The sequence below is a fragment of the Nematostella vectensis genome, chromosome 14, assembly GCF_932526225.1.
Source record: "Nematostella vectensis chromosome 14, jaNemVect1.1, whole genome shotgun sequence".
Classification (NCBI taxonomy): domain Eukaryota; kingdom Metazoa; phylum Cnidaria; class Anthozoa; order Actiniaria; family Edwardsiidae; genus Nematostella; species Nematostella vectensis.
The window spans coordinates 5030849-5058380 of record NC_064047.1 but is presented as its reverse complement, the minus strand read 5'-3'; the positions used below and the strand labels follow the sequence as shown (position 1 = coordinate 5058380).

General features: G+C 40.5%; 1 protein-coding gene across 1 annotated transcript in view; it reads right to left on the bottom strand.

Moving 5' to 3' along the window:
- LOC5507831 (serine-protein kinase ATM) overlaps window positions 1-27532 on the bottom strand; it is a 66928-nt gene that overhangs the window by 37315 nt on the left and 2081 nt on the right. The window contains exons 4-35 of the mRNA XM_048721370.1: window positions 27210-27374; window positions 26560-26731; window positions 26121-26280; window positions 25396-25500; window positions 24564-24637; window positions 24416-24479; window positions 23708-23768; window positions 23418-23511; window positions 23090-23197; window positions 22055-22271; window positions 21908-21969; window positions 21325-21540; window positions 20951-21025; window positions 20413-20503; window positions 19484-19639; window positions 17984-18148; window positions 17329-17541; window positions 16700-16871; window positions 15930-16024; window positions 15444-15479; window positions 15217-15299; window positions 14748-14888; window positions 14143-14209; window positions 13916-13958; window positions 13332-13531; window positions 12743-12913; window positions 11908-12068; window positions 11278-11563; window positions 10536-10642; window positions 2142-2262; window positions 1234-1415; window positions 569-707 (exon numbers count right to left, since the gene is read on the bottom strand). Of these exons, the coding sequence (XP_048577327.1) occupies window positions 569-707; window positions 1234-1415; window positions 2142-2262; window positions 10536-10642; window positions 11278-11563; window positions 11908-12068; window positions 12743-12913; window positions 13332-13531; window positions 13916-13958; window positions 14143-14209; window positions 14748-14888; window positions 15217-15299; window positions 15444-15479; window positions 15930-16024; window positions 16700-16871; window positions 17329-17541; window positions 17984-18148; window positions 19484-19639; window positions 20413-20503; window positions 20951-21025; window positions 21325-21540; window positions 21908-21969; window positions 22055-22271; window positions 23090-23197; window positions 23418-23511; window positions 23708-23768; window positions 24416-24479; window positions 24564-24637; window positions 25396-25500; window positions 26121-26280; window positions 26560-26731; window positions 27210-27374 (4202 nt within the window). The remainder of the gene's footprint in view (window positions 1-568; window positions 708-1233; window positions 1416-2141; window positions 2263-10535; window positions 10643-11277; window positions 11564-11907; window positions 12069-12742; window positions 12914-13331; window positions 13532-13915; window positions 13959-14142; window positions 14210-14747; window positions 14889-15216; window positions 15300-15443; window positions 15480-15929; window positions 16025-16699; window positions 16872-17328; window positions 17542-17983; window positions 18149-19483; window positions 19640-20412; window positions 20504-20950; window positions 21026-21324; window positions 21541-21907; window positions 21970-22054; window positions 22272-23089; window positions 23198-23417; window positions 23512-23707; window positions 23769-24415; window positions 24480-24563; window positions 24638-25395; window positions 25501-26120; window positions 26281-26559; window positions 26732-27209; window positions 27375-27532) is intronic.

The following is a 27532-nucleotide window of genomic DNA, read 5'->3' as shown; positions in this document are numbered from 1 at the left end:
GCTGGTGAATGATGATGGTGATGATAATGATTGCTGGTAATGATGATGATAATAATGATGATGATTACACTGATTGCTGCTAATGATGATGATGATGACAATGGTTACTGGTGAATGATGATTATGGTGATAATGTATGCTGGCGAATGATGTCCATAATGATGATGATGAAGGCGGTAATTGCTGGTGAATGATGATGGTGACGATGAAGATGGTGATGATGACGATGGTGATTGCTGGTGAATGATGATGATGATGTTGACGACGATTGCCGGTGAATGATGATGATGATGATGTTCACGACGATTGCCGGTGAATGATGATGATGTATGCTGGTAAATGATGATGATAATGATTGCTGGTGAATGGTGATGATGATAATGATGATGTTGACGACGATTGCCGGTGAATGATGACGATGTATGCTGGTAAATGATGATGATAATGATTGCTGGTGAATGGTGATGATGATGATGATTGCTGGTAATAATGATGATGACTGTAACGATGGTTACTGGTGAATAACGATGATTGCTGGTGAATCATGATGGCGGTATATATCGGATACCTGGCTGCAGCACTGTATAGCCGCCTCACACAGATAGTGCATCAGGTTACAACAGGGCGAGAACATGTCAGCTTCAGTTTCAAGACCTGTTCGCTCACTACGGCGATCACGCACCAACTCTTCAGAGGTTATAATACGTCTAGAAGAAGGCAATACTAGTTTGAAGGAATTTATAAGGTCTGAACTAGCAACAACCGCTGCGAAATATGTTGCAGCTTTTTTCATCGCACCCAATTCACACATGAATGACAGCTTGCGAACCTACCGCAGTTAATTCGAGCAAGCTCGAAACTTATGCTTTTACGCTACATTTTTACATAAAACACTAAAACTATAAGACATAAGACACTAAAATTATCCATTTTTTTTCGAGCAAAAAAGTCTTTAAACATAATGCAAATAATGAATCAAGCACGTTCAAACGACCTCTATGCCTCTTTGTGGTTGGTCAAAAGAAAATAAAAAATTCAGACGTACATTTTTTCTCTAGACGTTTCAACTTGTGGCAAGATTGAGTCGGTAGGGTCTTAGCTAAACTTCGGAATACCCAATTCATTAATTGTTCCATTGTATTAATGCCAAGTTCTTTAGAAAATGAGATGTGAAGTTCTTTTGTAGACAAATTGTGGCGGGGTATTTTAAGTTGCTCCCGGGTATCGGTGTACCTTAGGGAGAAGATGACATCTCTGATAAAGAAAGCCCATGTGTTGCGTAGCCCGTTGCTAAGTTCCTGTATAACTAGCAGCACAAACAGTCGATACATGGAGAGGACACGCCTCCTCTCGTACGGCAAGTGCGAGTCCGCGATGCGCGTGGTCAGCGCTAGCAGAATCTTTTGGATGTTATCCTACAGGGCAAGAAAAAGGAGGTCAATTGAAGCCAGTCGTGACGTTAAGATTTGTATTTGTGCATAAAAGGTTCTTTTCATAATGATCATCGCTTGCTTCCCCTTTCCTGCATTGGTTTGCAAAAGAGTAAAACAAAACAAAAAAAAAGCTTTCGTCTTATGGCCTCTTCAATTCATCTGTTTCACGCTGTAACAAAACAGAATGCAAGAGAAGGATCATATCCACTACTGTAGCTGGCTTATGTATAACAACGATAAGAAAGTTTCTAACAGGCCATGTTTCTAAACATGTTCAAACAGGAATAACAGGCTATGTATGAAATTAATAACAGGTCATTTATAACAAGAATAACAGGAAATATATAACAGGGATAAAAGGTCATGTATAACAGGAATAACAGGTAATGTATAACAGGAATAAAAGGGTATTTATAATAGGGATAAAGGTCATGTATAACAGAAATAACAGGTCGTGTATAACAGGGAATACAGGTCATGTATAATAGGAATAACAGGTCATGTATAACAGAATAACAGGTCATGTTTAACAGGAAAAACAGGTAATGTATAATAGGAATAACAGGTCATATATAACAGGGAAAACAGGTTATGTATAACAGGAATAACAGGTCATGTATAACAAGGAAGACAGGTAATGTATAACACGGAAAACTGGTTATGAATAATATGAATAACAGGTTATGTACAACAGGGAAAACAGGTTACCTTGTTCTTGCAAAGGACAGACACGACAGTCTCGCCTGGATAACACCTCGTCATGTATTCAAGTGTTGCCTTGATGGGGTACGAAGTGAAGAAGGGGGGGTTAGGCTCAGGGTCACTTTCTCTGAGAAAGGAAAACGGTTTCATAGCCTTCAGTACATTATCAATACACATTTAAAAAGGGAAAATTCTTGTTTCTCGGCCCTGTTAAACTTTTGTGAGCCTACTCGAAGGTTGCGTTGCTCCGTTACGATAGGGCACTCTTCTCGAGAATGTGGCTATGTCGGATCCTTAAGTGAATACCTTGAGAATGTGGCTATGTCGGATCTTTAAGTGAACACCTTGAGAATGTGGCTATGTCGGATCCTTAAGTGAATACCTTGAGAATGTGGCTATGTCGGATCCTTAAGTGAATACCTTGAGAATGTGGCTATGTTGGACCCTTAAGTGAATACCTTGAGAATGTGGCTATGTTGGATCCTTAAGTGAATACCTTGAGAATGTGGCTATGTTGGACCCTTAAGTGAATACCTTGAGAATGTGGCTATGTTGGACCCTTAAGTGAATACCTTGAGAATGTGGCTATGTTGGACCCTTAAGTGAATACCTTGAGAATGTGGCTATGTTGGACCCTTAAGTGAATACCTTGAGAATGTGGCTATGTTGGACCCTTAAGTGAATACCTTGAGAATGTGGCTATGTTGGACCCTTAAGTGAATACCTTGAGAATGTGGCTATGTCGGATCCTTAAGTGAATACCTTGAGAATGTGGCTATGTCGGATCCTTAAGTGAATACCTTGAGAATGTGGCTATGTCGGATCCTTAAGTGAATACCTTGAGAATGTGGCTATGTTGGATCCTTAAGTGAATACCTTGAGAATGTGGCTATGTCGGATCCTTAAGTGAATACCTTGAGAATGTGGCTATGTTGGACCATTAAGTGAATACCTTGAGAATGTGGCTATGTCGGATCCTTAAGTGAATACCTTGAGAATGTGGCTATGTTGGACCCTTAAGTGAATACCTTGAGAATGTGGCTATGTCGGATCCTTAAGTGAATACCTTGAGAACGTGGCTATGTCGGATCCTTAAGTGAATACCTTGAGAATGTGGCTATGTTGGATCCTTAAGTGAATACCTTGAGAATGTGGCTATGTCGGATCCTTAAGTGAATACCTTGAGAACGTGGCTATGTCGGATCCTTAAGTGAATACCTTGAGAATGTGGCTATGTCGGATCCTTAAGTGAATACCTTGAGAATGTGGCTATGTCGGATCCTTAAGTGAATACCTTGAGAATGTGGCTATGTCGGATCCTTAAGTGAATACCTCGAGAATGTGGCTATGTCGGATCCTTAAGTGAATACCTTGAGAATGTGGCTATGTTGGATCCTTAAGTGAATACCTTGAGAATGTGGCTATGTCGGATCCTTAAGTGAATACCTTGAGAATGTGGCTATGTTGGACCCTTAAGTGAATACCTTGAGAATGTGGCTATGTCGGATCCTTAAGTGAATACCTTGAGAATGTGGCTATGTCGGATCCTTAAGTGAATACCTTGAGAATGTGGCTATGTTGGATCCTTAAGTGAATACCTTGAGAATGTGGCTATGTCGGATCCTTAAGTGAATACCTTGAGAATGTGGCTATGTCGGATCCTTAAGTGAATACCTTGAGAATGTGGCTATGTTGGACCCTTAAGTGAATACCTTGAGAATGTGGCTATGTTGGACCCTTAAGTGAATACCTTGAGAATGTGGCTATGTTGGACCCTTAAGAGAATACCTTGAGAATGTGGCTATGTTGGACCCTTAAGTGAATACCTTGAGAATGTGGCTATGTTGGATCCTTAAGTGAATACCTTGAGAATGTGGCTATGTTGGACCCTTAAGTGAATACCTTGAGAATGTGGCTATGTTGGACCCTTAAGTGAATACCTTGAGAATGTGGCTATGTTGGACCCTTAAGTGAATACCTTGAGAATGTGGCTATGTCGGATCCTTAAGTGAATACCTTGAGAATGTGGCTATGTCGGATCTTTAAGTGAACACCTTGAGAATGTGGCTATGTCGGATCCTTAAGTGAATACCTTGAGAATGTGGCTATGTCGGATCCTTAAGTGAATACCTTGAGAACGTGGCTATGTTGGACCCTTAAGTGAATACCTTGAGAATGTGGCTATGTTGGATCCTTAAGTGAATACCTTGAGAATGTGGCTATGTTGGACCCTTAAGTGAATACCTTGAGAATGTGGCTATGTTGGACCCTTAAGTGAATACCTTGAGAATGTGGCTATGTTGGACCCTTAAGTGAATACCTTGAGAATGTGGCTATGTTGGACCCTTAAGTGAATACCTTGAGAATGTGGCTATGTTGGACCCTTAAGTGAATACCTTGAGAATGTGGCTATGTTGGACCCTTAAGTGAATACCTTGAGAATGTGGCTATGTCGGATCCTTAAGTGAATACCTTGAGAATGTGGCTATGTCGGATCCTTAAGTGAATACCTTGAGAATGTGGCTATGTCGGATCCTTAAGTGAATACCTTGAGAATGTGGCTATGTTGGATCCTTAAGTGAATACCTTGAGAATGTGGCTATGTCGGATCCTTAAGTGAATACCTTGAGAATGTGGCTATGTTGGACCCTTAAGTGAATACCTTGAGAATGTGGCTATGTCGGATCCTTAAGTGAATACCTTGAGAATGTGGCTATGTTGGACCCTTAAGTGAATACCTTGAGAATGTGGCTATGTCGGATCCTTAAGTGAATACCTTGAGAATGTGGCTATGTCGGATCCTTAAGTGAATACCTTGAGAATGTGGCTATGTTGGATCCTTAAGTGAATACCTTGAGAATGTGGCTATGTCGGATCCTTAAGTGAATACCTTGAGAATGTGGCTATGTCGGATCCTTAAGTGAATACCTTGAGAATGTGGCTATGTCGGATCCTTAAGTGAATACCTTGAGAATGTGGCTATGTCGGATCCTTAAGTGAATACCTCGAGAATGTGGCTATGTCGGATCCTTAAGTGAATACCTTGAGAATGTGGCTATGTTGGATCCTTAAGTGAATACCTTGAGAATGTGGCTATGTCGGATCCTTAAGTGAATACCTTGAGAATGTGGCTATGTTGGACCCTTAAGTGAATACCTTGAGAATGTGGCTATGTCGGATCCTTAAGTGAATACCTTGAGAATGTGGCTATGTCGGATCCTTAAGTGAATACCTAGAGAATGTGGCTATGTTGGATCCTTAAGTGAATACCTTGAGAATGTGGCTATGTCGGACCCTTAAGTGAATACCTTGAGAATGTGGCTATGTTGGACCCTTAAGAGAATACCTTGAGAATGTGGCTATGTTGGACCCTTAAGTGAATACCTTGAGAATGTGGCTATGTCGGATCCTTAAGTGAATACCTTGAGAATGTGGCTATGTTGGACCCTTAAGTGAATACCTTGAGAATGTGGCTATGTTGGACCCTTAAGTGAATACCTTGAGAATGTGGCTATGTTGGACCCTTAAGTGAATACCTTGAGAATGTGGCTATGTCGGATCCTTAAGTGAATACCTTGAGAATGTGGCTATGTCGGACCCTTAAGTGAATACCTTGAGAATGTGGCTATGTCGGACCCTTAAGAGAATACCTTGAGAATGTGGCTATGTCGGATCCTTAAGTGAATACCTTGAGAATGTGGCTATGTTGGATCCTTAAGTGAATACCTTGAGAATGTGGCTATGTCGGATCCTTAAGTGAATACCTTGAGAATGTGGCTATGTTGGATCCTTAAGTGAATACCTTGAGAATGTGGCTATGTCGGATCCTTAAGTGAATACCTTGAGAATGTGGCTATGTTGGATCCTTAAGTGAATACCTTGAGAATGTGGCTATGTCGGATCCTTAAGTGAATACCTTGAGAATGTGGCTATGTTGGACCCTTAAGTGAATACCTTGAGAATGTGGCTATGTCGGATCCTTAAGTGAATACCTTGAGAATGTGGCTATGTTGGACCCTTAAGTGAATACCTTGAGAATGTGGCTATGTCGGATCCTTAAGTGAATACCTTGAGAATGTGGCTATGTCGGATCCTTAAGTGAATACCTTGAGAATGTGGCTATGTTGGATCCTTAAGTGAATACCTTGAGAATGTGGCTATGTCGGATCCTTAAGTGAATACCTTGAGAATGTGGCTATGTCGGATCCTTAAGTGAATACCTTGAGAATGTGGCTATGTCGGATCCTTAAGTGAATACCTTGAGAATGTGGCTATGTCGGATCCTTAAGTGAATACCTCGAGAATGTGGCTATGTCGGATCCTTAAGTGAATACCTTGAGAATGTGGCTATGTTGGATCCTTAAGTGAATACCTTGAGAATGTGGCTATGTCGGATCCTTAAGTGAATACCTTGAGAATGTGGCTATGTTGGACCCTTAAGTGAATACCTTGAGAATGTGGCTATGTCGGATCCTTAAGTGAATACCTTGAGAATGTGGCTATGTCGGATCCTTAAGTGAATACCTTGAGAATGTGGCTATGTTGGATCCTTAAGTGAATACCTTGAGAATGTGGCTATGTCGGACCCTTAAGTGAATACCTTGAGAATGTGGCTATGTTGGACCCTTAAGAGAATACCTTGAGAATGTGGCTATGTTGGACCCTTAAGTGAATACCTTGAGAATGTGGCTATGTTGGATCCTTAAGTGAATACCTTGAGAATGTGGCTATGTTGGACCCTTAAGTGAATACCTTGAGAATGTGGCTATGTTGGACCCTTAAGTGAATACCTTGAGAATGTGGCTATGTTGGACCCTTAAGTGAATACCTTGAGAATGTGGCTATGTCGGATCCTTAAGTGAATACCTTGAGAATGTGGCTATGTCGGACCCTTAAGTGAATACCTTGAGAATGTGGCTATGTCGGACCCTTAAGAGAATACCTTGAGAATGTGGCTATGTCGGATCCTTAAGTGAATACCTTGAGAATGTGGCTATGTTGGATCCTTAAGTGAATACCTTGAGAATGTGGCTATGTCGGATCCTTAAGTGAATACCTTGAGAATGTGGCTATGTTGGATCCTTAAGTGAATACCTTGAGAATGTGGCTATGTTGGATCCTTAAGTGAATACCTTGAGAATGTGGCTATGTCGGACCCTTAAGTGAATACCTTGAGAATGTGGCTATGTCGGATCCTTAAGTGTATACCTTGAGAATGTGGCTATGTCGGATCCTTAAGTGAATACCTTGAGAATGTGGCTATGTCGGACCCTTAAGTGAATATCTTGAGAATGTGGCTATGTCGGACCCTTAAGTGAATACCTTGAGAATGTGGCTATGTCGGACCCTTAAGTGAATACCTTGAGAATGTGGCTATGTCGGACCCTTAAGTGAATACCTTGAGAATGTGGCTATGTCGGATCCTTAAGTGAATACCTTGAGAATGTGGCTATGTCGGATCCTTAAGTGAATACCTTGAGAATGTGGCTATGTTGGATCCTTAAGTGAATACCTTGAGAATGTGGCTATGTCGGATCTTTAAGTGAATACCTTAAGAATGTGGCTATGTCGGATCCTTAAGTGAATACCTTGAGAATGTGGCTATGTCGGATCCTTAAGTGAATACCTTGAGAATGTGGCTATGTCGGATCCTTAAGTGAATACCTCGAGAATGTGGCTATGTCGGATCCTTAAGTGAATACCTTGAGAATGTGGCTATGTTGGATCCTTAAGTGAATACCTTGAGAATGTGGCTATGTCGGATCCTTAAGTGAATACCTTGAGAATGTGGCTATGTTGGACCCTTAAGTGAATACCTTGAGAATGTGGCTATGTCGGATCCTTAAGTGAATACCTTGAGAATGTGGCTATGTCGGATCCTTAAGTGAATACCTTGAGAATGTGGCTATGTTGGATCCTTAAGTGAATACCTTGAGAATGTGGCTATGTCGGACCCTTAAGTGAATACCTTGAGAATGTGGCTATGTTGGACCCTTAAGAGAATACCTTGAGAATGTGGCTATGTTGGACCCTTAAGTGAATACCTTGAGAATGTGGCTATGTTGGATCCTTAAGTGAATACCTTGAGAATGTGGCTATGTTGGACCCTTAAGTAAATACCTTGAGAATGTGGCTATGTTGGACCCTTAAGTGAATACCTTGAGAATGTGGCTATGTTGGACCCTTAAGTGAATACCTTGAGAATGTGGCTATGTCGGATCCTTAAGTGAATACCTTGAGAATGTGGCTATGTCGGACCCTTAAGTGAATACCTTGAGAATGTGGCTATGTCGGACCCTTAAGAGAATACCTTGAGAATGTGGCTATGTCGGATCCTTAAGTGAATACCTTGAGAATGTGGCTATGTTGGATCCTTAAGTGAATACCTTGAGAATGTGGCTATGTCGGATCCTTAAGTGAATACCTTGAGAATGTGGCTATGTTGGATCCTTAAGTGAATACCTTGAGAATGTGGCTATGTTGGATCCTTAAGTGAATACCTTGAGAATGTGGCTATGTCGGACCCTTAAGTGAATACCTTGAGAATGTGGCTATGTCGGATCCTTAAGTGTATACCTTGAGAATGTGGCTATGTCGGATCCTTAAGTGAATACCTTGAGAATGTGGCTATGTCGGACCCTTAAGTGAATACCTTGAGAATGTGGCTATGTCGGACCCTTAAGTGAATACCTTGAGAATGTGGCTATGTTGGACCCTTAAGTGAATACCTTGAGAATGTGGCTATGTCGGATCCTTAAGTGAATACCTTGAGAATGTGGCTATGTTGGACCCTTAAGTGAATACCTTGAGAATGTGGCTATGTTGGATCCTTAAGTGAATACCTTGAGAATGTGGCTATGTTGGACCCTTAAGTGAATACCTTGAGAATGTGGCTATGTCGGATCCTTAAGTGAATACCTCGAGAATGTGGCTATGTTGGACCCTTAAGTGAATACCTTGAGAATGTGGCTATGTTGGACCCTTAAGTGAATACCTTGAGAATGTGGCTATGTCGGACCCTTAAGTGAATACCTTGAGAATGTGGCTATGTCAGAACCTTAAGTGAATACCTTGAGAATGTGGCTATGTCGGATCCTTAAGTGAATACCTTGAGAATGTGGCTATGTCGGATCCTTAAGTGAATACCTTGAGAATGTGGCTATGTTGGACCCTTAAGTGAATACCTTGAGAATGTGGCTATGTCGGATCCTTAAGTGAATACCTTGAGAATGTGGCTATGTTGGACCCTTAAGTGAATACCTTGAGAATGTGGCTATGTTGGATCCTTAAGTGAATACCTTGAGAATGTGGCTATGTTGGACCCTTAAGTGAATACCTTGAGAATGTGGCTATGTCGGATCCTTAAGTGAATACCTCGAGAATGTGGCTATGTTGGACCCTTAAGTGAATACCTTGAGAATGTGGCTATGTTGGACCCTTAAGTGAATACCTTGAGAATGTGGCTATGTCGGACCCTTAAGTGAATACCTTGAGAATGTGGCTATGTCAGAACCTTAAGTGAATACCTTGAGAATGTGGCTATGTCGGATCCTTAAGTGAATACCTTGAGAATGTGGCTATGTCGGATCCTTAAGTGAATACCTTGAGAATGTGGCTATGTCGGATCCTTAAGTGAATACCTTGAGAATGTGGCTATGTTGGATCCTTAAGTGAATACCTTGAGAATGTGGCTATGTCGGATCCTTAAGTGAATACCTTGAGAATGTGGCTATGTTGGATCCTTAAGTGAATACCTTGAGAATGTGGCTATGTCGGACCCTTAAGTGAATACCTTGAGAATGTGGCTATGTCGGATCCTTAAGTGAATACCTTGAGAATGTGGCTATGTCGGATCCTTAAGTGAATACCTTGAGAATGTGGCTATGTTGGATCCTTAAGTGAATACCTTGAGAATGTGGCTATGTCGGATCCTTAAGTGAATACCTTGAGAATGTGGCTATGTCGGATCCTTAAGTGAATACCTTGAGAATGTGGCTATGTCGGACCCTTAAGTGTATACCTTGAGAATGTGGCTATGTTGGACCCTTAAGTGTATACCTTGAGAATGTGGCTATGTCGGATCCTTAAGTGAATACCTTGAGAATGTGGCTATGTTGGACCCTTAAGTGAATACCTTGAGAATGTGGCTATGTTGGACCCTTAAGTGAATACCTTGAGAATGTGGCTATGTTGGATCCTTAAGTGAATACCTTGAGAATGTGGCTATGTCGGATCCTTAAGTGAATACCTTGAGAATGTGGCTATGTTGGACCCTTAAGTAAATACCTTGAGAATGTGGCTATGTTGGACCCTTAAGTGAATACCTTGAGAATGTGGCTATGTCGGATCCTTAAGAGAATACCTTGAGAATGTGGCTATGTCGGATCCTTAAGTGAATACCTTGAGAATGTGGCTATGTCGGATCCTTCATCAGGGGGCTCGTACATCCGCATCAGCAACTGGACCACGACCTCGTCAAAATTCTTGTTCAGCACCTTATCCACAGTCTAAAAAAGAAGAGGATGGCATGAGCGTAATATGCTAATACGAGTAATATGGCGGTGCTTTTTGAGTAAAATCGAGATCAATTATAGCTGCTTAACATTATGAAAAGGGCGTCTTTAAATTCAATACCATCTCAAGTCGTCATTATGTCAGAATATGTGACAATCGACTTTTACCGTGACGAGTTACGTGACAGTTGACACAAACCGTGACTCATTACGTGAAGATGACTTCTACAGTGACACATTGCCTGATGACAAACGACTTTTACTATGACACATTAAGAAACAGTAGCCTTTAACCATGGCGCATTAGGTTGCAATCAACATTTTCTGTTACACATTACGTGACATTTGACTCAAACCGTGACAATCGACTTTTTTGTGACACATTACGTAAGAGTTGACTTTCAACGTACCACACTGTGTGACAATTGACTTGTGACACATTATGTAACAGCTGACTTTTACCGTGACAGAGTACTTAACAATTGACTTTTACCATAACAGATGCATTGCTTCACAGTTGACTTCTAATTTGACCTATTGCGTAACAGTTGACTTCAAAAGTGAACATTGCGTGACAGTTGACTTCTACCGTGATTGTCAGATAACATTATCTGTACCAAATTCTCTACCTGTGTAGTAATCATCTCCTTGAGAAACTCATAACCCTGCGATGCATCGCCACTTCTGGCCTCCTTGAGCCTTTTCATCTCCTGTGAATCTCCGACGGCCTCAGCCTCCTTTCTGCTCTGTACTGCAAACCACGGCACGAGGCAGGCGATGATGGAGCAAAAGCTTTCAAGGATGAAGCTGGTGCAGTCACCGCCTGGGTTCACCTGCTCCGTGAAGAGCTTGATGGAGGTGCGCATGCTGCCAGGCCGGGAGATGAGCTGAGGAAGGACAACGCTACAGCGGGACCTGCACAGGTAATAATAATAATCATGATCATTATTTCATTAAGAGTCAATATGGTCATAACCAGCATTATCATCATCATGATCATCATCATCAACAACAACAACAACATCATCATCATAATAATTTATCATAACCATTATCGTCATCATTATTATCAACATTATTATCACCATCTTTACCATGATCATCATCATCATCATCATCATCACCACAATCATCATCATCACCATCATTATAATCAACATCATCATCATCACCATGAACATGAACAACTTCAATATAATCATCAACATCATCTCTTCATCTTCATAATCATAATAACCACAACATAATTCAGGGTGTACCTGAGAAAGTCTGCAGTAGTCGTACATCCCAGGGCTCCATGCAGGAAGTCGGTGATTTGAAATCCGTGGTTGAGCCAGTTGTGGAGTATAAACCCTAGATGAGAGTCTACATAGCTAGGCAGGCTGAGAAATCCAAGCTCGTGCGCAAGCTGTGTCAGGACCTTTAACAATCAATTCAGGTGTCATAGAAAGAAGAATTGACAACAATATTATCAAGCCATCAAAATCCACTACCCAAAAACAACAGTAAGAAAGGCCTGACCATGAACAATGTCACCATAATTAACAACAAAAAGGGTAATTTTAATATGGTTGTTTTTTGTTTTCGTAGTCTCTCCGTCACCATTAACAACAGCATCAGTAACACGACTAAGACGACAACTTTTGCAACTTGCACTTAAGGCTGGTTCTCACGAGCGACGGAAGCGCAAGAGTCCTATGTCGCGTGAGAGCCAGCTCGACGTAAGCGCAAGAAGAACGGGAAGTTTTGATAATCTTACGTCTCTGCTACACTTACGTCGCGTGAAAACCGGATCGACGTAAACGAAACATAAGCAGAAAATATTTACTGATTTCGTCACGCCAAAGGGCGACGAAAAAATAAAGTATTTTAATAAAAATAAGTCCTCTCTGACATAAAGACTTCCTGGCTGATTCATAAGCACTGAATAAGTTGCCTTTTGCCGCCAAAAGCCGGAGCGCGCGCGAGTTTGCCACCCAAGGAGTCACGTGATTTTTTTCTAAAAGGGGAAGATCTGTGACGTTAATATTTGGAAGAAAAATGTCGGTCTTATTGGTCCTGCTTGAATGTAATAATTTCCAAAAATCGTTTTACCTTGATGACTAACTCCTTGTCCAGGAATTGTTCCTTGGATGCTTGGAACATGAGAGAAACTGCTCTCTTCTCACAGACTGGGCTAGCGATAGCTATGGACTTCAGGACCGCGAGCATGGATGAGGACCTGTTAACCCCTTCATCCTCGCTCTCTCCATCACTCAAATGGGACTGAAAAAGCAGGTAAAATAAGATTATTTTCGTTACTTTCGTTATTTCCTTATTACACTTAAATCTCGCGACGTCAAAATTACACGATTTTAAAGCACTTTGATTTCGCGATCTCACTAATTTCGTTTAAGACAAGTCATTTAGTATTCTCGATTTTGGGACAACAAAATCAAGAAACAAATGGGATAAAAAAACTATATATACATTTAATACAGCTATTATCAACACAACTTCAGCCTAAAATAAAGTTCTACTTACTGAATATGTGAAGTAAACCTTACATATTTCTTTCAAATGCTCCCTTAATTTTATGTATCCCAACTTCATGTCATCTTATTTTCGAGAAATTTTAAAAAGTTAAGTGACGTGAAAATAAAATAACTAACGCTGAGCATAATATCACAGTGTTTAGATTTACCGGAATAATCAGTGACTTTGCCAGCACTTTCTCCACTTGCTGAAACGTAGAATATTGCCTGGGTTTGTTATCGGCCACCACTTTGCCGCATGTGGGACGCTGCAGGAATAGACAGCTGATTGTCTCCGCTACGAGCATGCGCACAGAGTGGCTGCTATCAGTCAACATCTTGGAAAACTCCTTCCTCAAGCTAAAGGTTTCTGAAATAAAACAAAATATACACAAGTAAGAAAAAAATGAGCTTCTTCCGCAGACGTCAGAAAACCGGCAATGAATCGGAATAGCTTTCTATGGTGAACAAATTCCTATGCTTACGAGTGGCCTTGTTTTTTTTCTGGCGCTTTCTACTATGCATTTGCCTTTGAAGAAGGTTATTTTGAAATTTTTTTCACATTATCTTCCAATACTGGTAAACAAAGGTGTGGCTGACAAGAGCTTTTTAATGTCGAGGTTGTTATTTGGTTGTTGCTATTGTTTTTTTTATTTGTAGTTTTTGTCTGCTGCTCTGGTTGTTGTTATTGTTGCTGTTTTTGCGTTTCTAACAGTTATTGTTGAAAACGAAAATGACAATTATGAGATATAACCTCCTTTCTCTGTGACGGTTGTCCATCTTCCCTCGGGGTCGACCTGAAAAAAACATTGGTTTAGTATTTATATTTCAAGACTACCGCATTTTGTTTAGCTTCAAGTCCTACAGAATGTTTATTGTTGGAGCTCCAACTGAAAATATTGCTTATGTCACTCTGAGTATGACTCCAAGATTGTATTGTAGAAAGCAGGGCATGGTCCCTTTCTATCTCGACATACTCACCTCGATAAATACTTGCATACATTTTGCCAGCTCCAGTCTTACTGAAGTATCTTTAACTTTAAGTGACCTGAACAAAATTAAATGGAAGTAGTTATAATAAGAAAGCAGATTGCTTTAAAATTGGCACTTAGTGACATGAGAGGAGGGCGAGGTGTGATTGAACCCCAGTCCACTGGCTTGAGAAGCTCTTCCTCAAAAGGAGGGGAAAAATCCTGGGTCCGCTACTGTTAACCTTTGTTGATAGAACCAGGGCTGTGTGTTTGATTTATCGATAAGAGAATCGGAATAGAACGCCGCCAGTCTCTGTTGCTTCCACTTTGGGGCGTCAATATAGTGGGCTACTAAGGGTTTCGAAGCAGTCGCCACTAAAAGTTTTCAATTAAAGGGGCACTTGCACGGTGAAGTGTGATTTTCGTGTTATTTCGGCAATCTGAGAAATAGTTTAAATAATGCGAGATCATTAAAATAACTATGCAGGTTTATTAAAATTACAGTGCCTTAAATCTTTCAGATTAATACAATATTGTGATTTGAACGCCTCACATTGAGCGGATGGAAATAGATTGATAAAAGTACTTTTAGGTTTTGGAACAGGCTTAACGTACCAAAATACTTTGATCATGAAGGCCGCTACCTTCCTCGCCTCCTCGTGTCTTTCCTCGCGGAGGGCTGGGGATAATCGCCGCAGCAAAGACAAACCTTGGCGGCAGATGTGAGGGTTCTTGTAATGGGTGGCCATCACTCTCCTGGAGGTATAACATATAAGAAGTATAGGGGAAAAAGGGCTAATTAGCCCCCCCATATACTAATAATATACCTGGGGGTGGGGGAAGCAATTAATATGTGGTCACTCTTCTAAAGGTATATCATATAAGAAGTATCGGAAAAAAGGGCCAATTCCGTCCCTCATATACTACTTATATAAGTGGGGAGAAGGCAATGTGTTGTTCCTTTTCTAAAGGGAGCTCATACATCGTGATTGCTCGAATAAACACCTCGCGTAAGAGGATATACATGCATAAGCGCCTCCCTCGAGACAGGTAAATAAATCTACGCAGTTCCATAATGGCTTACTTGAAGGCATCCAGTAAGACACCCAGCTCTGTCTCACGGATACTTGCACTTCTCTCAGCAAGACAACTTGATACGCTGAAATACTAAAGCAAGACGATAACAATGAGCATTGTCATACGGCTATGATGCAACGCAAGCTCTCAGTGGTAGATTAGAAGGGCGTACACCCCTGCTCAGAAACAACACAACACAACACTAAACAATCAAATAAATCTTGCACTTCTTACCAGCTGTAAGTCGCTCTGCTTCTTAATTTGGAAATCCTAAAACAAGACCCAACAATATTTAAAGAGACCTATCAAGAACGTGCAACCTAGACGTAAGGATAGCACTTTGGGTGTGGGCGAAAAAAATTTTTCACCGAGATATTAACGCCATTAGATACTGTCGATTTGCTTAGTAAGTTTCGGGTGTTTTCTGAATCTGAAACAAGTAACATCCCCCAAGGGATAGCAGTTGGTAGAATCAATGATCACCCTTTATGCTTTTATGAGCCCCAACACCTCCACAGGATCTCGCCCGTAGCTAGGATTTTGAGCGGATGGATTCGTTTACTCATATAGCGGACCATTTTCTCTTAGGTAGCTTGTCCTAGCTCGCAGCGGTTATCAATTTTTCTTCATTAGAGGGGACCTTCTAGTCGCGTCGGGGGTTCTTCCGCACACACGAACCTCCCCGCCCACTCTGGCAACAGCCCTGAGTATCAAGCCTACCTCGGTGTCAAAGAGCTCTACGACGTTATCTCGCTGCTCAGGGGATCCGAACACACAGAGGAACTTGCCACAGGCCTCTCGCAACACGGCAATCGCTACACAAAGTGTTTGGAAACGTAAGGAGCAGTTTGGGGTTTCAGCAACAAGGAAGAAAGACGACAGAAACGACAGCTTACAGTTTTGGAAACATAAATTGATTTGAAGTTTGAAAGAATAGATATTTAAGATTCAGACAAAACACAAAATCAGGAACGACAGAAAAGAAAAGAAAAAGAAACAGTAAAAACAAAATCAACAACAATAGGTTTTCCTCCCTCCCACAGTCATAAAAGCCATATGGCGGCTGCCTTCTTTGCCTTTGACTCGGCAATGTTGTATATGTGCTCTCTTAATTTAGCGCTAATTCGATAATCGTGAAACGCGAATAGAAAATATTACGTAACGATGTCTTACATGACTTCGATGCAGTAATTGTCTTTTGGGATATGAATGGTCAAACGCGAATAGGAAATATCAGGTAACTACTTCTTACATGACTTCGATGATGTAATTGTCTCTTGGGATTTAAATGGTCAAACGCGAATAGGAAATATCAGGTAACTACTTCTTACACGACTTCGATGCTGTAATTTTCTCTTGGGATATGAATGGTTAAACGCGAATAGGAACTATCAGGTAACTACTTCTTACATGACTTCGATGCTGTAATTTTCTTTTTGGGATATGAATGGTCAAACGCGAATAGGAAATATCAGGTAACTACATCTTACATGACTTCGATGCTGTAATTGTCTCTTGGGATGTAGGAGGGCTGTCGTCATTGGCTGCTCCAGAGTCTGTACTGTCAAAGCCATCATCATCTTCCATCGTTACATCCGCCGTCCTGTCCAATTCGACCTCTGTCACATCCATCCGGGTCATGTTTAAGGAAGACTGCCCCCACTAGACATAAGGGAAAATGATTTTTCATATGTGGGGAGTGAGCAGTTTTAAGAATTCCTTGTCAGTCACACCTTTGTTATTGTTTTTATTTAAAGGTACATAGTAAGCTAAAATATCAAAATTACTATCTAAAAACAAAGTTTAATATTTTATCTACCAAATTCAATCGAAAATATCCCATTGGCTTCCCAAAATCACATTTGGTACTTTGCTAGGACGATAAAATGGTTGCTGACAGAGGCTGTTTTAAGCAGTTTAAACTTTAAGTAACAGCTAAGAGGCCAAAAGCCGGTCTTTCCATGTGCCTTTCCAAATGCAGATGCATGCAAATGGACCAAGTCGGTTGATTCATCACCATCTAAATGCATTTACATTTAAAATGTAATTTAGAAGACCGGCGTTTTTTTACACTTGGTCACATCTCATTAGGGCTTCGTTTTCTCTCGATATTACTTACTTTGCCGTGGTATATCAGGGAAATATCCTCTAGGTGTCTCGCAGGTGTTAGACTTCTCATGATAGCTAGTAGCGGCTCAAATGTCCTGGGGCCATCGAAAGACTTGTGTAATTCTTCAATAATAGGGACAAGAGATTCTGCTCGGGTGTTAAGCTCACAGTCGTGTAAATTCATCACGTCGTTAAAATAAGTCGCGATTTTCTTCTTGAAAACCTACAAAACATTAAATAAAAGAATATCGTCTGACTGGAAAACAGAGAAGAATAACTTGGTTGTCTGCGTAGAAGGAAAGTTTATCATCACAAGGATATAATGGTATGTTTTACGCTTTTGTGAGAAAAGAATAATTTTGTTGACGTTAAGAGCGTTAGCCCTTCGCGTATAGCTCTGACGAGTCTGTCCAATAGATAGATATCGTCACCAATTTACTTCAGGGCTGGCGAAAGCCTAAACCGTTAAGAGACAAAAGAATCTATTTGAATCCGCGGTGTTTAACAGCGAATCCGCTCTAAATTATCAGTCACATCCTCAAAGAAACTTTCAATAGACACAGTTTTTACAATTTTGAATTGTTTTTCGCGTTTTCCGTTAAAAATCGTCGGAGATTGTCACGTAATCAACCGGAAGTAAACTTGTGACCTTTAAGGAAACTTACCCCGATTCGTTTGACAAGGGGAATAGAATGCAGAGGCTCTTGAGGAAGGGCGTTTCTCTCTGCCATCAGTGATATTACATCACAAACCAGGGAGCAGTACCGTGACATCACTAGACCACGTGACCCAAGGGTGTGGAGGCGCTCCTTTGGGGTTGCACCCAAGGGCTGTAGGAAAAATGAAAACGAGACAACGACTAGAATCTTACACAGGTAATCCTTTATTAGTTTGAATCACACATGTAAATGTGCGCTGGATAAGCAGTTTTCATCCAGGAGACAACACTTAAAAATATTCGAGTAAGTACGCAGCTGCTTTGTCTCCTATTATCTTTGTTCTACAAAGGGGTTCTTTTGTCTCTATTCTTCTCGTCCTTTGTGTCGAGGTGCGGATATTGTTCATTTGCCCAATCAAATTGCAGCTTGTAAGAGCTGCGTACTGACCCAAATATTCAAAAGAAAGTAAGTATTCCTATAGCACAAAATTGGGAATTCAAACATCGACAACGGCAACGCGAATGGCGACGGCGGAAAACAATTGAGAATTCAAAGAGCCAGACGTGAAATATACTCTGAAATGGATTCTGTCCGATACATTTCAGCCGTTGTCCTTCAAACTACGGTCTAGCGAGGACGGGAACGTGTGCGCTTAAAACTAGACTATCCTTGTTCGCTATGTTAGAAATATAATTGATAAGATTCTAGGGTTGTCTATAATTTTTCGGGACTGCAAAAGCAAGTGAATTTTAAGCTAGTTTAGAATTGAACGCTAAGCATGGAAGCTTTTATGCGGGTCACGTTCTCCCTGCAGTCGCCGTCGTCGTTGCTTAAATAGGGACCTTAAGCAAGAACGACGGCGACGGCTAGGACAACGAGATCGAAAAAGATGCGTTGGCGCTTGGCGATCAATTATAATTTAATTGCAATGGAATAAGCAAAAAATTATAGTCAGAGACAGATAAAAATAAACTAAGGACATTATTTCTACAGTAGCGAACGTGGTTAGAGTTTACAGTGCAAACGTCCGCGTCCTCAATTGACCGTGAAAGTTGGAGTTTTCACGTCATGGTTTTATGGAAAACGGCTGAAATGTATCAGACAGAACGCATTTTCACGTGCTTCTATTGAATTCTCAATCAAATCCCATTGTTTTCTGCCGTCGTCGTTGCTTAAGGTCCCTAATTCCAAAATAACACGGCGAGAGGGTTATTTGCGCCTCACATTTGACTGACTTTAATTGTTAGTGTTATATTCAGGGAATGCTCTCACTGAAGATAGCCCCGAGCGGTCCTTGTTCGTCCCCCAATACAGGTGGGAAGTGATGGGACACTAACGTCTATATCAGAGTTAAGAAAAGGCAATACGAGGTAATCATGGGCCAAAACTGGCAAAGTAGAGAGCCAGGTTTCACACCTGAAGTTGACCTGACCCGGGTTCGAACCCTGGTCCTTTTGCTTGACAAACTAAGTCCGTACCCCTGAGCAATCGCGCTGCTAAGTTTACCTCAGTTTCAAACAGTTCCGAAAGTTGCTCGTGTAGGTTACAGAGTCTCTCCATAAGCAGCGAGCAGAAGGGCTCCAACCTGCTGGTCTCAGTAGTATCTGGGGTTCCCTTTTCGTCCCTAAATCTCTCAACAGCCACACATGTGTCACCTTTTCCCTGTGAGCAAATGGGAGGAGTCACACAAGAAAGAATGAGTTGAGCAGCGAGCAAAGATTTTCACGCAAAATAAGACTGCAACAAACACAGACAAGCTGTAGAATAACCAGGTGGTCTGCGTAGGCGTGGTGGAATCAGGGAAAAAAATAAACACGAGATTACAATGGCATCTTTAAGGCCTCTATGAGAAAAGGATAGTTTCGCTGACACCATTCGTTAGAGAAAAAACAGCGTACATAATCTAGCGTGTCACGGAGCGTCGAAAACCAGACACGGGGACTAAGATATCACGTGACCCTTTGGATGGCAAAGTAACAAAATGATTGGCAAACTGCCAAAATAAAAGTTAATATGTTTTAGAGCATCCGATATACTCGACACTCTTACATTTAAAATCCTAATAAGCATTAAGAATAGCCCATCCTGGACTTGAGGAAGACAAGCTTCTAGTAAGGTCACATACGTTCAACAAGTCAAATTCAGACAGGGCCGAGAAACAGAAGATATTATCCATGTCTCGAACGGAAATCGAACCCGTTTCAGTAGAAATGAGAGGCCCATACGCTGACACGCTAACACGAATGGGCCACACTAGATCCGAACATAACCACAAAAGCAACTTATTGACGAATGACGAATCATCCGAATTTTTATTTTAATTTTTTTATTAACTCTAAGGTCACGTGATTTTTTAGTGCAGAAGTCGGCTATTGGATGGAATCGCACTTTTCGATAATAAAATCAAATGCAATCAATCGCATTCACTGCACTACCTCGTCAAACGAAGACTTGACGTAGAGGTGTTCCAAAGACGCTAATGACGAATGAAACTCTGCAACATTATCTGACAGCTTGGGCATTGTACTGGAACCGAAGACAGAACATTAAATCATGGGTATAGTTCACATTTTACTCACGTGCAGAGCAGAAAACCAAATAGTTTTGCAGATACATGAAACTTTTTTTAACAGGCAATAATGGATAAACAAATGTTTTAGAACTGAAATCCATTTGTTCAAGATTAAAATAGAGTTATGGTCGTAAAGGATCTCTGGTTATCGTACATTGCTGGGAAGAGGTAGGGGCGCTAATTTCATTTATTACATAAACTAGACGCTTGAACGAGCATTTACATCAAAATTTAGATATAAATAGAAATTAGTAGATCAAAATAAAACCACGATGTTTTAAAAGTGCCATAAACTGGTACTATCGCCCAAACACTTACCCTTTGATGAGATACTGATCATGATGTCTCTCATGAAGTACTAACGCGATTATCGGCTAAGGTCACATTAATATGTGTAATACCTTGCGTCAGGAGCATGCGCCATGGTGGGAGACCGCTGAGTTAGAGACGTGAGAATGTCTGCTACTAGCCCCATGCTGAAAAAAAAAATAAAGTTTATAAGATCATCTTTATCGGGCTTAATAATTAGCCTTTTCATAGGGGTAATATGTTATTCCCCTTTTCAGAGTTTTTTATTTATTTTCACTGTCACATTGCCTCCTTTCGCGCACAATTTTTCTCTTTCATTTTTTCTAATAAAGTAAAACTCTGTTAGTAAGGTTCATAGTTTCAGCACATAAGATATGTTTTGGCAACAGCTATGGCGATGGTCTGTCAGAGACATTATTGTACGAGAGGTATCACTTCAAAATTTCTTCAGTGATGCCCCACTTACCAGACATTTGACTTGCTGTGTAGCAGGCATGCAATCCCTCGACTGGTGTCATCTCCCTCGGTTGCTACTGGCAATAGCCAATCAAAGAGGTGATGCCTGAGTGGGTACCGGGACCACTTGGCTGAATTCGATGTCAGCAGCAGCGAGTCTAGTAACTTTAGCCCCTCAGGGAGGGGGTAGAGACGAATGTGCACAGAGAGAAAGTCCATGGATGCCCTTAACAGAGAAAGTCGGTTATACATGGTTCAATGGCCTTTGTCAGCCACAACTTTGTTGTTGCTTTCAATCAACATTGGAGGATGCGATGTAATTTTAAAATGACCAGTCTTACACAATTTATAGAATTCAATCGAAAATATCACATAACATCTTCAAATTAGTTGAAGAAAATGGGGCTTTCACGGCCCCAAATATCAGGTTTAAACATCTCTAAAAAAAAATTCTAAGTTGACCTGATCGGATTCGGACCTCTTCCTTGAAAGCAAAAGCCCGTACCACTGAGCTATCGCGTCACTATTTTACAAAATATAGGCTTACTTAGAAGGTACACACCACTGGGCTCTCTTACGTACAGTAGGCTTACCTTGAAGGAGGTCCACTGCAAAGCACTTTCCAGGCGTCCACATCAGGAGAGATTACCTTCTCCTGAAAAGGTGGACAAACCCCTGATTAGCCCTCGCCAACAATGCTCAGTAAAAATATGGAGATGGATTGGTTTCCTATGTAGTACCTTAATGAGTGTAGCAATAAGTGAAAAGCCGAACTCCCGATGATTCTTGGAGCCAATCGTCTTTAAAGCAGCAGTCCATACATGGTGCCATGTGGTTGCCATGGTATCCTTTTTGGTTGCGATGGTTTCTTTTTCATTCAGTCTGCAGAGCTTTCCCCTTGAGACACATCGAGCAAATGCCTCCAGACACTTAAGAACATTCCCCGTGGTCTCTGGTCTACAACAGACATTGGCGTTGAAAAGGCATTGAAAAGAACTTACAAAACACTTTACTTGCAGACATATTTAAGCGGTCATCCATGTAAGTAAGTAAGTATGTAAGTAACTTCATACGTAAAACCTCACTATCATGTGGCTCAAGATGAATCTTCACAATGGACATGCAGGGAGAACATAATATTTTAGTTAATAAGATTCTAAGAAAAAACAGTTCAGACAAGTACACACACAACTACTGTACGTAATTATGTCATTTTTTTAATTTTGATACAGTTATTTCTAAAAACGTTGTCAGAGCAAACAGCAAATGTCACCTCTTTACTGTTCTCAACAAATATTTAAAGACAAATTATGATAAAAATTCTCAAAATAACCATTATGCTTTATTTTCCAATTAAATAGAAAATACCGGAACAGCTTTCGAAAATCAACAGATAGAAATGGATGCTTTCCCACACTTAATATTTTGCTAGGATGACAAAATAGTGGCTGACAGAAACTCTATAAAAGTATGTGCTTTGGATAGTCAGAAGGTGCTCCCTCACTTCAACGAATAAAAATCCAGCGTACTTTGCTGGCGCTCTCAAATGTCACCTTTGACTGCCCGCAAAGTATGCTGGATCTTCGAGCCTTGGATAGTCAGAGGGTGCTCCCTCACTTCAATGCAAAATGTTCGAAGATCCAGCGTTCTTTACGGGTGCTCCCAAATGTCATCTTTGAGTGCCCGCAAAGTACGCTGGATCTTCGATCATGCAATGAATAATTTAGCAACTTGCAAGTGAAAATAGCATCGTGTAAGATGACACATAGACATACCTTTTGCAGGTCGCCTGTATGTGGTGCAAGGTGGTCAGCATAGCTAACACCTCCTTCTCAGGGATGCAAGAAGGATGCTTGACAAAGAGGGTACTGAGTACTTGGAGCCTATAACACCATTACCATGAAATCAGCTAACAACTTATTCATTAACAATTTCTGAATTAAATGATGGGAAAATGTTTCAGAATAGCTTATTTTACATCTAAGAAGGCGGAATATTTCTTTAGGTACTTATCAAGTAATTACAATCAAATTAAATGCGCTTCTTAAAATTTTGATAAGACGTTTTGTGAAATCAAAAATGGACAATGTCCAGTTAACTTACCATGATAATAAGACAGAACCCTCAGGGCAGTTGCTCAGTTTCTCACATACAACATACCAGCCAACGTCTATCCTCCGCTTTTTGGTACTGCTACCTGGAATTAAAGAATGTAAATTAACCGCTCCTTTGTTATTGTTTATCATTTAAATTAAACAGTCCAATTCTTTAACAAAAGACTCATTAGACGACCTGGTATCCACAAACCTGAAACATCATAACCTTAGTATGTACAGGTTCATTGATAAAATACAGTATTAATAATTGGTCCATAAAAACCTGTTATTACATACCTGTCTCCTTAGAACTCCTACCCAAATCGACTGAATGGCAACTAGATGGGCCCCATAGCACCTGGAATTATTTCCAATAATACTGTTTATTCTTTTTTTTAATGTTAACTGTAGCATAAGTTAAAAAACCCTCTGGCAGCTAGTATATTGGCTTATCATAGCAGAGGATGAGAAATGGTACAAAAAATAACAGTAATAACATTAACTGCCGATATCCCAGTGACAATATTCCATCGCATATTTACAATAGTTGAGTTTTTATTTTATTTTCTGGTGTTGCTTTGTTTATCATTTGACAGCAAAAAAATGTTCACAGGCCAGATACTGAATCACTTTCCCTGGACAGTCTCACCTAATTTGTCCTGTGAAAATGTACATGTGCATATGTGTACGTCCTGTTTTGACCAATAAGCGCAGATGAAAAATAATCACTGTGATATAATTAAGCAGAACACTATATACACTTATACATTTTTGTGCATCCAAATTTTTGCAACGCTTAATTTTCACATCACTTGATTTTTGTAAATTTTCCTGGTAGCTGGGAGGCTAAGGGACTGAAACTGAAAAGAGGGTTTCAACCACTGCCTTAAATGTTTTTCTTTCCAAACCCTCAGCTCCTTTTTTTAAGAATAGAGGCATGACTTCACAAGCCCTCAAAACCTGCTCACCATAAAGATCTGAGTATAACACTGCATTATACAGTACCTGATGCAAGAGATCCGCTGCAAGATCAAGAAACCCAGGCTTCAGATAGGGGTCAAGCTTGGCCCTACAGTAGATATGTATTCAAGAAAAATATTAACATCTTGGTTGCTGAAAGTTTATAGATACAATAGAAATAAAGAAGACATACCCAGGTCCCCGGATGCGTTTACCAGTGTTGTCTATGTACAGCAACATGGCTTCATAGAGCTTTTGAAGACATTTCTACAACAAATGGAAAAGATTTCCCTCTCAGCAATGATATACTGTAGGGTCAAATGACATGACAGAAAAACCCTGAACATGCGCACTTCGAAGAGATGAAGAAAGCACATACAATTTCTTACAATGGCCATTGGTTCCTTGTATTCTGGACTGATTGGCCCTTTTCAAACAAAAATAATGTGAGGTCGAACTGCTTTTTAAGTTATTTTTTTCCTTGACCATCCTTGCTCTTATGTGGTCAGGGACGAAAAGCTTTAATTTTAATGACACTTTACATCAACTTAAAAAAGTCGTATTTGATATTTTGTTTGATATTACTCACTAAGTACTTAGATTTTCCGCCTTTTTAATGTGAAATGAGCTTATTGGAAACGTCAAGTCATATTTTTCAGTCATATTGTGATAAATAGTCTGCCAGCTGGCTTTTTGTTATCCTAGTAAAAAAGCATTTATTTTCATTGTGATTTTTTATTGCATTTGGTAAATAAAGTATAAATTTTGTTTCAACATTATATAGTTTCAACGTCGAAAAACATAGTACATATTTTTTCTTCCAATATTTAATAAAAACAAATAAGGTACATATGGCTCACTCGCGCTCTTTAAAGTACAGCATACTACTGCACCAGTAAGCCCATATTTTACCTTCCAGTGAGTGATATTTGTGCACCAAACCCTCTCATGGCTCCCCCTTTTGGCTCACTGGGGCACTTTAACTTAAAGTAGTATACCACAGCACCAGTAAGCCCATGTTTTACCTTCCAGTGAGTGATATTTGCGCACCAAGCCCCCTGATCATCAGTGTGTGTCCCACATGGATGGTGGATGCTCATCTGGAGCTGAAAGAATGGCACCAAGTGTTCCTGGAAAAAGAAAACCGTAAAAGACAAGTGTTGTCACATCTGGAGCTGAAAGAATGGCACCAAATGCTCCTGGATAACAAAACCATAGAAAACAAGTGTTGTCTCATCTGGAGCTGAAAGAATGGCACCAAATGTTCCTGGAAATATAAAAGGGAAAAGACAAGTGTTGTCACATCTGGAGCTGATAGAATGGCACAAAACGTTCCTGGAAAAAGAAGCCATAAAAGACAGTGTTGTCATCATCTGGAGCTTAAAGAATGGCACCAAATGTTCTTGGAAAACGAAACCATAGAAGACAAGTGTTGTCTCACCAATCAGATGAAGCTTGGGCAGTGTAAAATTAAGACCCACAATAGGTGACATATTTTCCAGTCATACAGACAGTAACTTGCATAAGGCTGAATGAGACAGCATGTTTTAGTCATATGCGACTTGCCTGCGACACTTCTACAACTCAAGTCACAGGATGTAAATCAGCCTATGACTTCTCTAAGACGCTTGACAATGAAAGTCATAGGGTGTGTTTCAGGGCTAAGACATGTCATAGGTACTGTCTACATTATATCAGCCTTTAGGGGATGTTTAGCGCTAATAAAAAATTAAGTCTTTTCTATAAATACCTTGAAAGCCAAGCCCTGCTTCCTCCACAAGTTCAAAAGATCAGCAAATATACTTTCTCCAAGTAGACACAACTGCCCCCGGCAGTCTTCAGCGACAGATATGGCAAAGGATAACAAGGAATCCAGAAGGTTTTCAATGCAAGGGATATTCATACCCTGTCTAAAAATAGAATAGAAATCAATACTTCCAGTATAAGCTACAAATCTTACATTATCTTAGCAAACAAGAAGGTAAAAAACTTGCAAATTGAAGTTTTTTTTTCAACTTTCTGTAATTTAAGGATTGGTTTTGTGTCCAATCTACAGGTACTTAACAAGGAAGTGACAGAAACAGATTGAAATTTGTTTTCAATAAAGAATGTCGATGCATAACATAAAGAATGTATACATATGTACATTAAAACTTATGTTTCGTAGCTTATTTCCTTCTAATGTGTACCTGACATCTTTGAATATATTCTTGAAGAACTTGAAGTGTATGGTTTTGTTCAGAGGTGGATGTGGGCTTCCTGTGTAGAGGCTGTGGAGTACTTGTATCATGAGACCTTGCTCTCTAGGCATACTCCATGCAGGGGGATCCTCAACAATCTTTACAAAACGTTCCAGCAACTCTGCAAGTAGGTGACAACAGACTGACTGAATGACTGACTGACTGACGGACGGACTGACTGACTGATCATCAGTCTGACTGAATAACCGACCAATCGACCAACCGATAGACAGATGGATGGCTGGACAGTAAAGATAACTTTGCCTGCATGGTATGGGTAAATTGGAGCAATGTCTACAATGCTCTATTACCCTTTTCCCTGCTATTTGATCTTTAAAATGCAACAAACTACAATAACCAAAGCTATAAATACAAGTAAATGCACGGTTGAAAAATGACAGTATGTTGTACACCTCCTGTGAAACAAAGTGGTTGCACTGATGTTTCAAGCATTAGCCCTTTGTTAGAGCGAAACGTCAGCACAAACACCCTGTATTATAGAGTTTTTCAACATGTGTTTATTTATTGTCTACACCATGCCTACAAAGACCACCTACTTGAGTTTTTCTAGTAATGTTATACCATATTGTATAACCCACCTTCCCACTGTAGTGGAGGGATTTCAGGTCTGTAAGTCGGTACGGAGAGGACACACTTGAGTAAGATATTGCAGTAGCTGTATCCAACATGCTTACAACGGAGTGGATCATCCAGTACAAAGAGAATATGATTAAGGATGTCCAGTCCCTTTAGATGAAGACTTCCTGTAAAGGAATAATAGAATATGTGGGTAGAGAGTGTGAATGTGTAGGCAATGACGTGCTGATCCCCAATCCTCTATCCCCCCTTTTCATCTGCTACTTGTCCCAGAAGGAAAAAAAAAAAAAACTCCAGAGAGTTTGTAATCCTGATTGCAGTAGCA